General features: G+C 38.8%; 2 protein-coding genes across 2 annotated transcripts; one reads left to right on the top strand and one right to left on the bottom strand.

Moving 5' to 3' along the window:
* The first annotated feature begins 1,759 nt into the window (after positions 1-1,759).
* Positions 1,760-5,723, top strand: LOC148845222 (non-specific phospholipase C2-like). Its single transcript, XM_088955109.1, has 3 exons — positions 1,760-3,037; positions 3,452-3,631; positions 5,234-5,723. Exons 1-3 carry the CDS (start codon positions 1,948-1,950, stop codon positions 5,542-5,544), a joined length of 1,581 nt encoding a protein of 526 aa, XP_088811235.1. The 5' UTR covers positions 1,760-1,947; the 3' UTR covers positions 5,545-5,723.
* Positions 5,724-12,567: 6,844 nt separating this feature from the next.
* On the bottom strand, positions 12,568-14,984 carry LOC148845221 (aspartyl protease AED3-like). The gene is made up of 2 exons (XM_088953952.1): positions 13,881-14,984; positions 12,568-13,734 (listed from the first exon to the last, which is right to left on the bottom strand). The coding sequence occupies exons 1-2, from the start codon at positions 14,358-14,360 to the stop codon at positions 12,892-12,894; spliced, it is 1,323 nt and encodes a 440-aa protein (XP_088810078.1). The 5' UTR covers positions 14,361-14,984; the 3' UTR covers positions 12,568-12,891.
* Between the last annotated feature and the right edge of the window lie 192 nt (positions 14,985-15,176).

Raw genomic sequence — 15,176 nt, 5'->3', positions numbered from 1 at the left:
ATTCAGTCTATATTGGGTCAAATGGATATCCATTGACCCAGTAAGTGCTGGAACTAGGATCTATAATAATCCAATAACATTGGTATCTCTATGCATAAAACATTTTCAAGTAAACAATCAAATAATTTTTTTTTTTATAAAAAATAAATAAATAGATAATAATTTGAGAAAAAAATAAGTGAATGATTGTGTGTAAAAATATTGCATAGAGATAACCACAAATTAATCATCTTTCATCAACATATAACTTGTTACATGACCATTGGATATTCCAACATGTTGAGAATCAAACCAGAACTTATGGCCTCTCTTCTAACAACTTTAATCCAAAATTTATACCGTAAACAAACACAACCTTATGGATTGGCTTCGATCTAATCCGACCCATCGACTAGAAGGGATATTCGTACTCCATGTGGGGCTCAGTTTAGATAGTCCTTTTGCATGTCAGTTCACATCTAGTGTGGTTGGAACTTGACATTATCATTAATTATTTGCTGCTTCTTGTTTCACACACATTCATACTATCAACAAATATAATAATAATCCATGAAATGTCCCTCAATCAAAGCTTTCAAATTCTGGCTTCGAAAATTAAAACAAAAACCTTTTTATCTAACTAGAATTATCTGGTGCAAACTGCAGAGTACAAACTACATCAAGAACTATTATTTATTGTAGTGGGGTGGCTGAAGCCTGAAGGTCATCGTTTTTAACATTCCCAACCAGGAGCAGTATCTAATTGATTTCCTTCCCTTTTAGCTAAAATTAGGCCATAAATGGTATTTTTTTTATTTAAATTTAAGTTTGAATCCAATTTGATTAAACCCATTTTGATATAATATCCCTTAATCGCTGTGAACTTGTTTTACACCATCAGATCTATGATAGTGTGATTGTGTCAATTGAGTGGTGGCCTAATTGGTATGTTGTGTTAAAATATAAAAGAAAAAGATAAGGTTTAAATGATGATGGTATTTTTTTTATTTAAATTTAAGTTTGAATCCAATTTGATTAAACCCATTTTGATATAATATCCCTTAATCGCTGTGAACTTGTTTTACACCATCAGATCTATGATAGTGTGATTGTGTCAATTGAGTGGTGGCCTAATTGGTATGTTGTGTTAAAATATAAAAGAAAAAGATAAGGTTTAAATGATGATGATATCTTTATCAATACAAGTAATTTCTTTCCTTATATATAATATTAAAGTCAATTATAATTCATTTTCCATGTATTCTTTTATGTAAAAGGTTTTATTTCTTAAAATAAAAATAACTGCAAAAAATACTCTTTTGGCCCTTTGGTGTCATGGTAGTTTCTTTCTTATTTTAGAAAATAAAACAATTTTACTTTGAGGAACACCCCACCCCCTTATCAATCAAGATATTAGTATTCGTCAAAATTCACGGGGCGTTTTAATTGGTCAAAAAGTTAGATTGGTTATTTTTAGTTTAATTTATAAATAATAAATTTTAAATTGAATCTTCTATATGATAAGATACTGCAAATTTGGATTTAGGTATAAACCTATTCAAATAATCCAATCCATCTGAAACCTAAGAAAAGGGTAACTAAACTGAAGTTGGAGGTTAACCTACAATTTCTCTTCCCTCTCTGGCCATTGTTTTCCCATATCATATAACAATGGACGGTTAAGATCATCTGATAAGGTTAATGATGACCCTCCATAGGAGAGGTACAGATACTTGGAAGGGTGGATACGTTTGTCATTAAATTCCAATTGATAGGATATTACAGGAAAACAAACTAGCTCTCTATATAGCTAACCTATCTAAACATTCTGCTTCTTATTGGGATCTCCACCAGAGTGTGTTCTTCCCTGTACCAATAACGATAAAAAAAAAAGGTTTCCGGAAGAATCAGTCACGGACTCACGGACTTTACTTTCATCTCTCTCTCTCTCTCTCTTCTGAAACAACAATGGTGAGAAAGAAGAGGCCATCAATGGCTACCACTAGACTATGTTTTCTCTTTCTTCTTCTTTGTAATTGGGATTCAGCAACAGCAGGTCCAATCAAAACACTGGTGATCTTAGTAATGGAGAACCGATCCTTCGATCACATGCTCGGGTGGATGAAACGAATCAACCCACGAATCAATGGCGTCGACGGCACCGAGTCCAACCCACTCTCCACAACCGACCCATCCTCTCCTCGCATATTCTTCAAAGATCAATCGCACTACGTCGACCCAGATCCCGGTCACTCCTTCCAAGCCATCCGCGAACAGATCTTCGGCTCCAGCGACACCTCCGCGTTTCCTCCCCCCATGAATGGCTTCGCCCAGCAAGCCTTCTCCATGACCAACTCCACCAACATGTCCGAAAGCGTCATGAACGGCTTCAACCCAGATATGGTTGCTGTCTACAAGTCTCTCGTCACTGAGTTCGCCGTCTTCGATCGATGGTTCGCCTCCGTCCCGTCTTCGACACAGCCCAACAGACTTTTCGTGCACTCGGCAACCTCCGGTGGCGCCACCAGTAACATCCCAAGCCTCCTCGCTAAGGGATACCCACAGAGAACAATATTCGAAAACATCGATGACGCCGGGCTATCGTTCGGAATTTACTACCAGAACATACCGGCGACGCTGTTCTACAGAAATCTAAGGAAGCTCAAGTACTTAACCAAGTTCCATTCATATGGGTTATCGTTCAAGAGCCATGCCAAGGCCGGGAAGCTGCCGAACTATGTAGTCATTGAGCAGCAGTACATGGACACCAAGCTGTCGCCGGCGAACGACGATCATCCGTCGCACGATGTTTATCAGGGGCAGATGTTCGTGAAGGAGGTTTACGAGACGTTGAGGGCGAGCCCCCAGTGGAATGAGACGTTGCTTGTGATTACCTACGACGAGCATGGTGGGTTCTACGATCATGTGCCGACGCCGGTGAGAGGTGTGCCGAGTCCGGATGGGATAATTGGGCCTGCGCCGTTCTTGTTTCGGTTCGACCGCTTGGGTGTTCGGGTCCCTACCATCATGGTGTCGCCATGGATAGAGAGGGGTACTGGTAAGTGCAATTCGTTGCCACGTGGCAATGTTTAGATGCCAGATCACCTCTGAAACCGGAGATCAGGCCACCTAGCTGAACCGCCCACAACTGGTCAGACTGAGGCCAAGGGTTTAGCACCGTCCACCAAACTGAAGGCCCATTGTCCCTCTGTCTGATGCCCATTGTGTGATTGATGGGGTGGTCATGGGTTAGGTGGTAGGACCCAGTGGGTTGACTAAACGATCACATGGTAACAGATGGTGGTGCATTAGTGGAGTCCACCAGGACCCATCTTGAAGGGGATAAGATTAAAGATTTAAAGTTCTTGATGTTGGGCCTTCCCCAAGCCCAAAGCCCACAAAGATATGATAGCTTCATTCTGCATTTTGGAATGTTTAATTGATGATCAAGATGATGATGTTGATGATGCAGTTGTTCATGGGCCCAATGGGTCTCCAATCTCCACGTCAGAGTTCGAGCATTCATCCATCCCTGCAACAGTGAAGAAGCTATTCAACCTCCCCTCTCCATTTCTGACAAGGAGGGACGAATGGGCCGGTACCTTTGAAGGCGTAGTCCAAACTAGAACCCGACCAAGAACTGATTGTCCAGGTTCTTCTCTTCACTTTTGGGGGGGTGTTTGTCAAATGCTAATGTGAATGGTTTTATTTTTTAAAACTAAAATTATATTATTTTTTTCTGACATCTCAATTATTTTTATTTTAGAAAAAAAAACCATTCACCTTGGTAAATACCTTTTTTTTTTTTTAATTTCTTGATTTCTGTTATTATTATTTTTTTCTTTGTTCCTTTTGAAACGATCAAAAGGGAATAATAATAGATATGGATTAATTTGTTTGCTGGCACATTTTAGAGTGGGGCAACGTGATCCTTCTCCATGTGCTTCAGCTAAATTATTCTCATTCTCATCTGCCGCCTCCTGGGCCTTGTATTGGGCCACATTTTTGGATTCTGGTCCAGCCATGTGACAAATAAGAGGTTTTAGAAGTGACTTAGCAATGGTCCAATTGGTCTGGTTGGTTTTGAGAAATTCCATGATTGGAAGATTTCTAATCTGGGTTCTGACCATAGTTTTAAAAGGCCATAAGGCAAAGTGGTGATTGATGAAGCATAATATAAACATCACCAATTTTGAATGGGCATGAATCCAATATTGATGAAATTATTCAAATGGGGCAACCCAACATGCACCCTTACATGAGACTCAGACTTCAAGTGGCAAGAGGCGCCTCATAATTATTAGCCTCAGCAACTTGAGGTTAGAGTAGAAAATAGGAGTTTATGAGGCGCCTCATAATTAAAGAATAGTAGTAGTAGTAAGAGTTTATTATTCCCTTTATAAATCAAGTGAAGAAAATAGGAGCTCTAAATACCAAATAAAGCATAAATGAGAATTGAAAAAAAATAGGAGTTGGATTAAAGGCTTATAATGAAAAAAAAATCAAATGTATATATTAGTCATCAAATAAATAAATAAATAATATTCCAAAGTTTAAAAGGAAATTGCACTATCTAAATTATAAAACATACATACATAATATATACATAAATATATACATAGCCTCAAATTAAAACACCTTGAGTCCTAGGCCTTGCTTCTTCAAGATCAATGGCGTTGTCTCCACCTTTTGTCTTATAGAACCTTGGCCTTGACTATAGTAAACAGTAAAAACCCATAGATATAAAGATAGACCTGGTCCACCTATAAGAAGAAAAATATGTTGAGATGGGTTTTGCCAGGTTAGAGTATGTAATGACTAACTCAGACCCAACCCTAATTTGAGGTGTTGAATGGATTTGGTCAGGAGTTGCCTGCCATTAAGAGTTGGGTATGTAGAGAACTGTTTGGATTGTAGGTCCATGTTTGGTGTGGCAACTCTTTCTAGTTATGAAGTGATAACCAATGGTTTAAGACTTGGTGCACTGGACTAAAAATGAGAATGCTCTCGGGTCCCGGTTTTACTTGTTAGTCATCGGGTGGTTTGTCCGTTCAACCTGCCAAAACCATCACTTAACTAGGACCCAGAAAAGGCTACCAGTTCCTGGTTTTCACGGTCCAACCGTCTGGTCCGGGCTGAGTCTTAAAACATTGGTACAACCAAAAATATTCATTGTCTTCTTTTCTAAATGACTGACTTTGAGAGCATCTCTTTGTGATTGTAATAAAAATTAATACATTTGCTATTACCGCAGAGAAACTGCCAACTCCCGTCAAGATCCGGCAGGATGGGCCTAATGAAAACGCGAAGCTAAGTGAGTTCCAACAGGAGCTACTGCAGCTTGCAGCAGTGCTGAAAGGCGATGATATCTTGACAAGCTATCCTGAAAAGATTGGGAAGCAAATGACAGTCAAAGAGGGGAAGAAATACATGGAGGGTGCACTCAAGAGATTCTTGGAGGCAGGATTGTTGGCTAAAAGAATGGGTGTGGATGAAGAGCAAATCGTAAAGATGAGGCCCTCCCTCACCACAAGACCCTCTCCTTCTTTAACCACACACCCTTGACAAGAAACAGAATTACATGTGAAGTAGGAGATGTGATTCATATCCATCCATGAAGTGTTCATATACACAGCTTGCATCAGTTGTCTATCAAAATCTTATGCAATTCTGCAGAAAGAAATAATAGAGAAACACAAGAAAAGAAATATAAATAAAAATGGTAATGAAATCCATGGTATTTATATGTGCCTCTATGCATGTTCTGACCCACTAGAAACCAAAGCTCTTTGGTAGCATCTTAATTACAATTTAGGGTGGAGCCTAAGTTGGGTTTGGCTCCAAGTCTTTCATATATACCAAGTAAATGTCTAAGCCAGATTTAGTATAAGTTCATTGCATGTGTATTTCATAAAATAAATGCTATAAGCTTAATGCATATATGGAGGTTCAATGGTTTGAGGCTGACATAAAGCCTTCATATAAGCTTAATTCTTTACGTTGCATCCTGATTTTATATTATATATAGCTAGTTAGATGGGCACAATTTGTATTTTTAAAGGGAAAATCAATCAAAATTCTCTCGTAATTTTGACAAATATCATCTTGGATATCAGTTTTATGATACTCGTTGATTGGTTTCATGTTTTTCTGGTATCATAGTTGAATTCTTTTTTTTTTTTTTTTAAATGGTTGTATTTACATGTGTTCATGTAAGGGAATTGGGATCTGTTGACAATAGAACGCTGACCAATCTCAATTTTTCTGACGTGCAACTACAATGTGTTGTGCACATTAGGGATGGAAATATTTGACATGACACCAAGTATGTGTTTGGTTCTGTTTATATTTATTGAATAAACGTTTGCACTTTATTTGTTGGTAAAACTGAAAAATATAATAATTACAACCGTTTATGACAATTAGATGCCACTAGGCTCCACATCAATGTAACAGTGAAAAAATGCATGGTCGTTTGTGAAAAATTAAAAAAATAGCTTTCGCAAATGGTTGACATGTACAAAAACCAAAGTTCACTTTTTTCATTTTCGATGCATACAAAAGAGCAAGAGAGAGAAAATGCTGAAGTGGTGTCTATATGGCACCATCAATAAACGTTTACTGAATAAACGTAAACGGAACCAAACACCGTCTAAATCAATGAGTTTGGGTTTATCTTAATTGCGTTTGTGTCAAAATTGCATCAACTTAATTCAAAAATTTCCTGTTTACGAGCAAAAGTTTTAAATTTTACATAATGCATGTGAATTTGGATGAAATATTATTATGATAGGTATAGGGATGACAATTAATTAATTATGTTTGTGTTTAGAAATTTAATATGACTAGTTAATTATGTCATGTTCGCATTAATCCATATATCCAAATACACTCACCTCAATACGACACAAATATGACATGAGAATACAAATTGTCATCCCTATACACAGCATCTCGTGGTTGGCTGTCAAATTAATTACATATAAAAAGACATAAACACCGTTGACATATATGGGCACATGTTAAATTTGTATTTGGAAGTCTAAAGTCCAACCCCTTAGCTAGGTTTCGTTTGTGAATTTTCATGTTCTTTTTGTGGATTCATGCAATATCCAGAGAAATGTCATTTTCCGTTGATATCACTTTTCCGGGTAAGCGATACCATTTTTCCATATGGATAAGTAATTTTTCCACTTGGAGAGAAAGTTGTCAACGCATGATGGGACGAAAATATTGCCTCTTCTCCCTTCTAATCCTGTCTTTTTTTAAGGGTAAAATGATCATTGTCTCATTTACTTGGGAAATAAATATAACAAAGGTAAATGCATTTACTCGGATAAATGGCCAAAAGAAAAGCGAAAGAACATTTAAGTCTAATATGATCATATTGGAACGAATAAGTGCTTATTGTTATGCTTGAATATATAGTTTATGTGTGAAGTAAATAATCATGTTTGAGTTGATTAATACATCGGGTATTCTTGTCGTTATGAAGATTTAAAGTATTAAAAGAAAGGGCATTTTTAGACTATGTAAAAACATTACCAATCATGCAAGAATGTTGAGCCATTGCCTGGGAAACCTTACCAATCATACAAGTGATGAGCTTTTAAGAGATGTAATCAGATGCATTGAAAGGGAATGACCACTAATGTAAGGCTGCATTTGCATTCCTCATTTTAAGGACTTATTTTCTTTTTATAAAATGTCTCTATAAATACTAAGTTTTTAATTACAAAAAAAAAATAAATTCTTAAAATAAAGAATGCCAAATGAAGCCTAAATAATTTCAAATTGGGGTGCAACTTGGATCGGGTTGATTAAATTTGTTAGATTTTCGATGCAAATCATAACCCAAGTTAAATGTAGTTGAAAATTTTCAAATCGGGTAGCCCAATTAGTAGCCCTAGTTTCATGAATAAGTGGCAACATTTTAAATTTCCAAAAGCCATTTATATAGTAGCACTATTAGGCCCCCATGTTATGTAGAGGAAAACCTTATGTCCGATATGATGATAGAAGGGATTAAAAGAAATGCACATCTTATATTATTTTCCCTGGGGAAAAATAATAAAATAAACCATAAATTAATGTAAATTAACAACAATATATTCCGAAATTCAAATTAATGTAAGTTGGAATATATTACTCTAGGAAAAAATAATATATTTCAAACAATTTCCATTCATCACTTGTAATAAAAATTGGGTATTGACAAAATGGGGTAGGGATATCACTCTCATTGAAATCTTCTCCAACAGAAATTCATTAATTAATCCTTTCTTTTTCTTCTTCTCTTTCTTTCTTCTTCTTCTTTAAAAAAAATTCTAATATTCATTTAAAATACTCACAAGCCAATTAGTTATCCGACCCAGATGGTCAGATTGTCAAACCGTCGCCCAATAAAACCTGTCTGGTCTCTTCTTTTTTTATGCCTCAAAAGGCATATTTCATGAGACTAGATCTCCTTCCAACAAAAAACCCTTTGCCTGCACATCTCAAACATGTTTCGTACACATTTATGGGACATGTTTGAGATATGTGGGTATAGATCATGTTGGAAGAGTTTTTTGGTTGGGAGGAGATCTGGACTCGAATTTCATTCAATAATGTTTAGGGTAATATATATACAATAAAACAATCAACAGGAAGGTAAAAATAAATTAACCCAGTCTGAACATGAAAACTATAGAAAACACTCCACAAGGGAGTAAACCCCAGAAGAACAATGCACACACACACACACACACACATACAGCATGGTTTTTAAAACTGACTTAGAGATTGAACGGTCAGTGGTCCGGTTACTGAGTTGAACGGTTGACCCGTTCTGACAAAAAAAAGGTCAAAACCGTTTGAACAGTTAACCACACGGGTCAGCAGTTTGCTGACCAAAATCAATTGTTTTTGAAGAAAATACGGTTTTGGGGAAACCGAGATTGGTCACCTGACTGGTTCTTGATTTTTCTAGTCCGATTGTCTGGTCCAGTCTGGTTTTGAAAACCATGAGAGAGAGAGAGAGAGAGAGAGACAACTCAAGAGATCTCGAAGGCCACTCACCTCCAAAAACAATTGACACAAGAACCATACTTTCACAAATTTAGAAACTCCAATCAAAATGATCTCCCCCTCAACAAGCATACTTGATAATAACCACCAAACATAATAAGCTCCTTGAGGCCATGTTTGGGAGTGCTTAAGTTAAAAATAAGTGTTTATTCGAATAAGAACTTATTTGCATTTGGCGCCCAACTTTTTCAAATGCTTATCTTTTAAAGCACTTATTTTATATTGAGCATTTGATAGTCTTATTCTTTAATAAGCACTTAAATAAGCATTTGTGACTATTTTGTCCATTTTCTTTCCAATTTTCAAAATATAACCTTTGAAAGCACTTATGAAATTACTTTTATAAAAACACTTTTATGAAAACACTTTTACAAAGGCACTTTTACAAAAGCACTTTTATAAAGGCACTTTTATAAAAATACTTTTAAGAAAGCATTTTTATAAAAGTACTTTTACAAAAACACTTAATAAAGTACTTTTATAAAAGTACTTTTCTGAAAGTGCATTGCTTTCATAAAAGTGCTTTTATAAAAGTGCTTTCATAAAAGTGACTTTATAAAAGTACTTTTGGAAAAGTACTTTCATAAAATTATTTTCGAAAAAGTGCTTTCATAAAAGTGTTTTTATAAAGTTCTTTCATAAAAGTACTTTCATTGAAAATGCTTTCGCAAAAGTGCTTTTGTAAAAATGCTTTCATAAAAGTACTTTATAAAATTCAACTATGGATAATTTTGAATGAAAAAATTGAACAAATGCTTATTGTATAAGCACTTAAAAAAACTGAAAATTTGGACTTAAAAAATAAGTCCTTATTTTTAAAATAAACACTTATTTCGGACTTATTTTCCAAATACTAATAAGTGTTTAATGGTCCAAATAATCACTTATTTTGAATAAACACTTTTTTTAAATACACCCAAACATAGCCTAATTTTAGTATCTGAAATTTTTCTTCCATAACAGCAGTATATGTTAAGGGCCCATTTGGGAGGAATTCTTCATTGATTTAACTGTATTGACTTAGCCTATCCAGAGAAGCTACCTGATATATTGCTCATTTGGGAGGGCTTTCCGGGTGTAGCTTCTTGCGTCCTGAGCAGGGCTCCACACGAGAACACCAGAAGCTATATTTGGTGAGAATCCAGAAATCGTGCCACTCTGTTCCAGATGTGAGGAGTGCGACTATAATGAAAGCTATTCTAGGTAGCTTCTCCTGAACGCAAGCGATCAATATCACCGCGGCTCTAGCATCACAACTCACCTCTACCACAAAAGCCCTATGAAACGGGCTCTTAATTTCATTGTAAAGTCGATTTTGCGATTTTTCTTTAAACTAATTTTCATTTTTCCGGAGTTTTATCAAACACAGCTTCATGCCTTCATGGTATTCCGGGTTCGTGAGCACATATAAGGTTAAAGCCAAAGCAAAAAAGCCCTCCCAAACAGGAACTAAATGGTTTGTGTTGGTTAAGCTAGTGTTGCAATTAGTGAATTAAAATGGTAAATACAGATATAACCCGTATTCCCTTCCCTTGTACATTTGTACTATATGTCCGACATTTAAAACCTTGGCCTTAAAAACTGAACCAAGGTCTCGTGGTTAGATGGGTTTGCTAGCTGTTTGGTTTATTTGAAAGTTCAGAAGCAAACAATGACATTCCGAATCCCTACTCCCAAACTTCAAGAAATAAGGTAATGTTACTCCTCTAACAGGAAGTACACTTAAATATTAGAAGTGTAGTCCTGAAAGTCCTCACTCTAGCATCATTAACACCAGATTGTAGGTATCATGCTTTGGGCCCCGTCCACCATCCTTCAATGTCCAAATTCAATGGTGGGCCATCTCTTTGATGGGGCATTAAGGGGATCACATGGGTTAGATTACCTTTTGGGCCCACTAAGTCTAAGCCACCACAGTCTGCTGGTCCAATTCTGGACAAGTTCTGTTGCTTGAAAGTGTAAACTACTTAAGGAATAGTAAGCATGGATCTGGGTCTGGCCCCAGAATGTGTGGTATTCAGCCTGGATCATTGGGTCACTGCAGACTGACCTTGGCCCGATTTACATGCACCAATGAAGGCAAGGAATTGGTCCAAATTAAACCAGCCAATGGTATTGAGAAGTACTCCACTCTCCAATGTGGTCCAAATCAGCATCTTAATCAAGAGATCAAAATATTCCCATCAGTAATTGTTGATGTTGTGGTCCAATGGAGATACTACAGAGGATTTCAGGTATGTGTAATTGGGCACTTTGGTTTTTGTCTGGCCATATGATAAACACTTAATGAGTGTCTGTCCTGCCTGTACTGAGAAGTGAGGAGACATGTTAATGCATTGACAACAAGCCAAACAACAATCGTTTGTTCCCGAATCAATGACATATCTCGGCTATGGGATTCAGAGCTCATATAATCAACAGTGAACAGTCTTCTGGGACTCTGCTGCTCAAGGAATCCGGAGCATCCGTTCCCATTCACACGTCACATTTCAAAAAGGCTCTGGATTCACCATTGGAGGAAGTGAAAAAGTGCTCTATTGAAACTCAGAAAGAGCCTTAGAGTGGTGTTAAAATTCATTCACGTTTTCCTGTTTGGAGTTGCGACAGCCAATGCCCAAACAAACCCCTGAGACTGTGTTTGGGTTTAGGTCATGGGGGTGGAAACAGAATTAAATTTCACTCTTCCCCAAGTCAACTGTGATCAAATTACTGACCCCATTACCACCAATTAAAAAATAGAACCTAACCCACTAAAATTCTGAATCTGCTTGCTGCAGGCATGTGGGAAAAAGGAATGTCAGCTTTAGAGGCTGTGTTCAGTGTGATGGAATTTGGAGAATGTGGGAAGAAAAGCTCATGAATTCTTCATTTTAACCACAGAATCCAAATTTCTCTTGGGGGGGGGGGGATAGAAATTCAAGTCCTTTTAATCCAACAATCCAAAATCAGTCTACTAGTTTTCGGATTTTTCTATGCCAATAGATTATCCTAAGTTGTGAAATTGAACATTTGTGAAGACAATTCCATTTCTACTGCAACTAGAGAAGATCTAAGTGAAGCCAACCAAAATTGTTATGGTCCCATTCTTCTGAATGCAAGATCATTGTTTTGTTGCTTCTTAGTATCAGCTTCTAAGATCCTTCCATGATGAACATAATACCTTACATTATTCTGTTCTACATACTGATTGGAGCTGCTTCTGCGTGAATCGCTTTATAATAGTATTGTTTTTTCATTCTGTTCCTCCCCAATTTTAATTAGATTTTGGAAATTTATAGAAGCCAATTCCATTTTCACTGAAATCCGCACATTCTAAGATTAGAGTGCCCCATCAAATGGAAATTGGGTTAATTTCAACCACATCAGCATATGCAGGTAGGGACCCTTCTCATGTTTGAAGTTTCTACTTTCCGAGACACTCTTATAATGAACAAAACACCCTTCACATGTCTCTGCAAGACATCTTTATTGCTCTTTTGCTTCTCTGAGTGTGTATTTGATTGTGAGAGAGAGAGAGAGTAATAGCATTACACTGTCTATTATTCGAAACCTGGTTGAAGGTAATCCGACATATACTCAGTGCACATAAAGTACAAACACTTGAATAAATCAACTCATGGCTCAAGCTATATATAGAATCTACGGAACTACCAGTCGAACCCTTCCCACAGGACATGGCGAGAGACCCCACAACCCTCCAAGAGATAATAATTTACCACCATCCAATCCTTTGGTGCACATGACAAAGAAATAGATAAACAGATGTGAAAAAAAAAGCAAGAACTACATCAAACACCACCACTCTCGCCACCACCGACACACCTCAAAAACACCACCGTGACCTTATTTAGTACAGAGCTCACGGGCGATACCCAACCTCGAATTCGGCACGTCGATTAGCACTCGGTGGTTCTGCTGCTGCATGTTCGCTATCACGTTCAGTACGGAGTTCACGTTGTCCGGTGCCGCTGCCATGGCCAAGCACGTGATGCTCCCCGCCGTGCTGTGTATCAAAACGTTGTCCGCCGGCAACGACATGTTCAATCCCGTGAAGTGGAACGTTATGGTCGGTGCACGGACGGGCACTGTGTAGCATGTGTCGAACCCGCCCAGAGACGACACGGTTGCGCCCTTTATCCGTCTCCGGAACGCGTCACGAACCGCCGTGTAGGCCGGAGTCACTAGCCTTGTGAAGACCGTGCCGGAGTCGATAATGGTGCCCGCGCCGCTCGTGGCGTTGAAGGCGAAGACGCTTGGTGGGATGTCGACGAGCCTTCTTCCCACGCTAATGCCGATCAAGTTGACGTAGTAGAGGGAGGACCGTCGTGGGTTTCTGAGGAGTGGAGTAGTTTTAATTCTAATGGGTTGAGCTACTGGACCGAGCCTTAACGAGCCGGAGAAGTTGAGAGACTTGAAGCTAGGTAGGCAGTAGGAGAATGTGGACTGGTATAGGTTGTGGGTTTGGGAGAGTAAGGACATGGGGCCACGCCCGAGCCCGAGGAGGCCCTGCGGTGGCGCCGAGCTGCCTGTGACGCTCGAGAGGCAGCCGAACGAGTAGTTCGGGACTAGGTCGGTGGCGAGTCTGAATGTGTCTTGTGCGACTGTACCCGCGATGGTTGACGAGCCGTAGGTGAGGTTGAAGGAACAAGCCTTGCGGAGAGTGCCAATGCAGCTTGGGTTGGGCACCTGCAAATTGATATATAGAAGTAGAACCCCACAAATTAATCAGGCGCAGTTTTGAGTAATGGCCATTCACATGCATTAATTTTCTAATTTACGCCTTAGGCGTAGTCCTAATCCACATTAAGCAATTAAAAGTAATGAATACCTACCTGCTTGCACCGGGGAGCTTGACACCCCACGGCCTTGTAGGTGGTAGACTTGCCTGTGCTGAAGACATTAGGAGAGCACCCTACGCACCCAGTGCAGGGTACCCAGGCGACGTCGCTGCTGGTGTCCATGACCATCTGCAGTGTCTGAGCAGGTGTGCCAATCTTAGTCCTCACAATGTAGGTAGGAGTCTGAAGGAGCTGCCTGCCGGAAGCGATTGGCACGACAGACCTCCCGGCGACGAGGCTCGATAGATATTGAAGCCTGGCTTCGTCCCTGGTGGCCATGTCCAACACAGTCTGCTCCCATGAGAGGGCTTTGGGTGGCCGGAATGGCGAGCATGGGCTGTAGATGTGCATGACTGGGAGGGTGGAGTCATGGTCTGGGAAGTCACATTTGTGGTCGTCGGACCCATTGGAAGGGTAGATGCTTAGGAGGGTTAGTAGGAGGGAGGAAAGGAGGAAAAGGAAGGGAGCCCTCATGGCTTTGGGGTGAATGAATGGTATGTTTGATGGATTTGTTAGGGGGTTAGAGTATTTATATATACGAGGGGAGAACTGGGGAATTATGAACTACTACTACTCGGTAGTAGTAGTGCACTAGTGGGCTCTGTGTATTGATGAGTGGGTCTCCTGCTACCAGACTGTATTCCATTGTCTATAAAATGCTGAGCCTCTCATGCTCCTCTCCATTTAGATGGATATTTTATTCCATCTTCATCATCATTTACCTCCCTTTGTGGGAATTGGGAATTTTAGAGAGAGAGAGAGAGATGTGAACATGGGCACTTGAGAACATGACACACGGGCAATATATTAAAGATTAATGTGTCATTTTGTGTTCCTAGATATTATAGACATGTCACCATAGAATCATGGCTGTATAATAGAGTAATAGACTCTGAGGAACTTTAAATGGGTCTAAACAGATGGTTGTTCTAATGAGAATTGAGAAGGATGCTCTCAACAGCCTTGCTGTCACTGGTCTGAGCCATTTAGCAGCTGTTCAGCCATTACCATTTATCTTTTGTGCAGAGGAGGAATCATGGTTGACTATTACTTCAGTGTGGTGGATGCCATAAGAAGCCATTGTTTTCATAATTGAGCAAGAATTGGTTTGTCTAAGAGCAGAGTGTTACAAATAATAGGAGCACAATTATATTACTCAATTTTCTGAAGTTTTTTTTTTTTTTTAATATGAAACCCCCTCACTTTTCTTGGATTGTCTCAAACTTACCCTGACTTACCTGTTACCTCCAAATTAAGACCCCAAGATTACCACAGTTCTACCCTTTTAAC

The sequence above is a fragment of the Nelumbo lutea genome, chromosome 7 (assembly GCF_056320005.1).
Source record: "Nelumbo lutea isolate HS-2025 chromosome 7, American lotus-T2T, whole genome shotgun sequence".
Classification (NCBI taxonomy): Eukaryota; Viridiplantae; Streptophyta; class Magnoliopsida; order Proteales; family Nelumbonaceae; genus Nelumbo; species Nelumbo lutea.
Note: the sequence above shows the minus strand (reverse complement) of the source record. Positions and strands in the feature narration are given on the sequence as shown.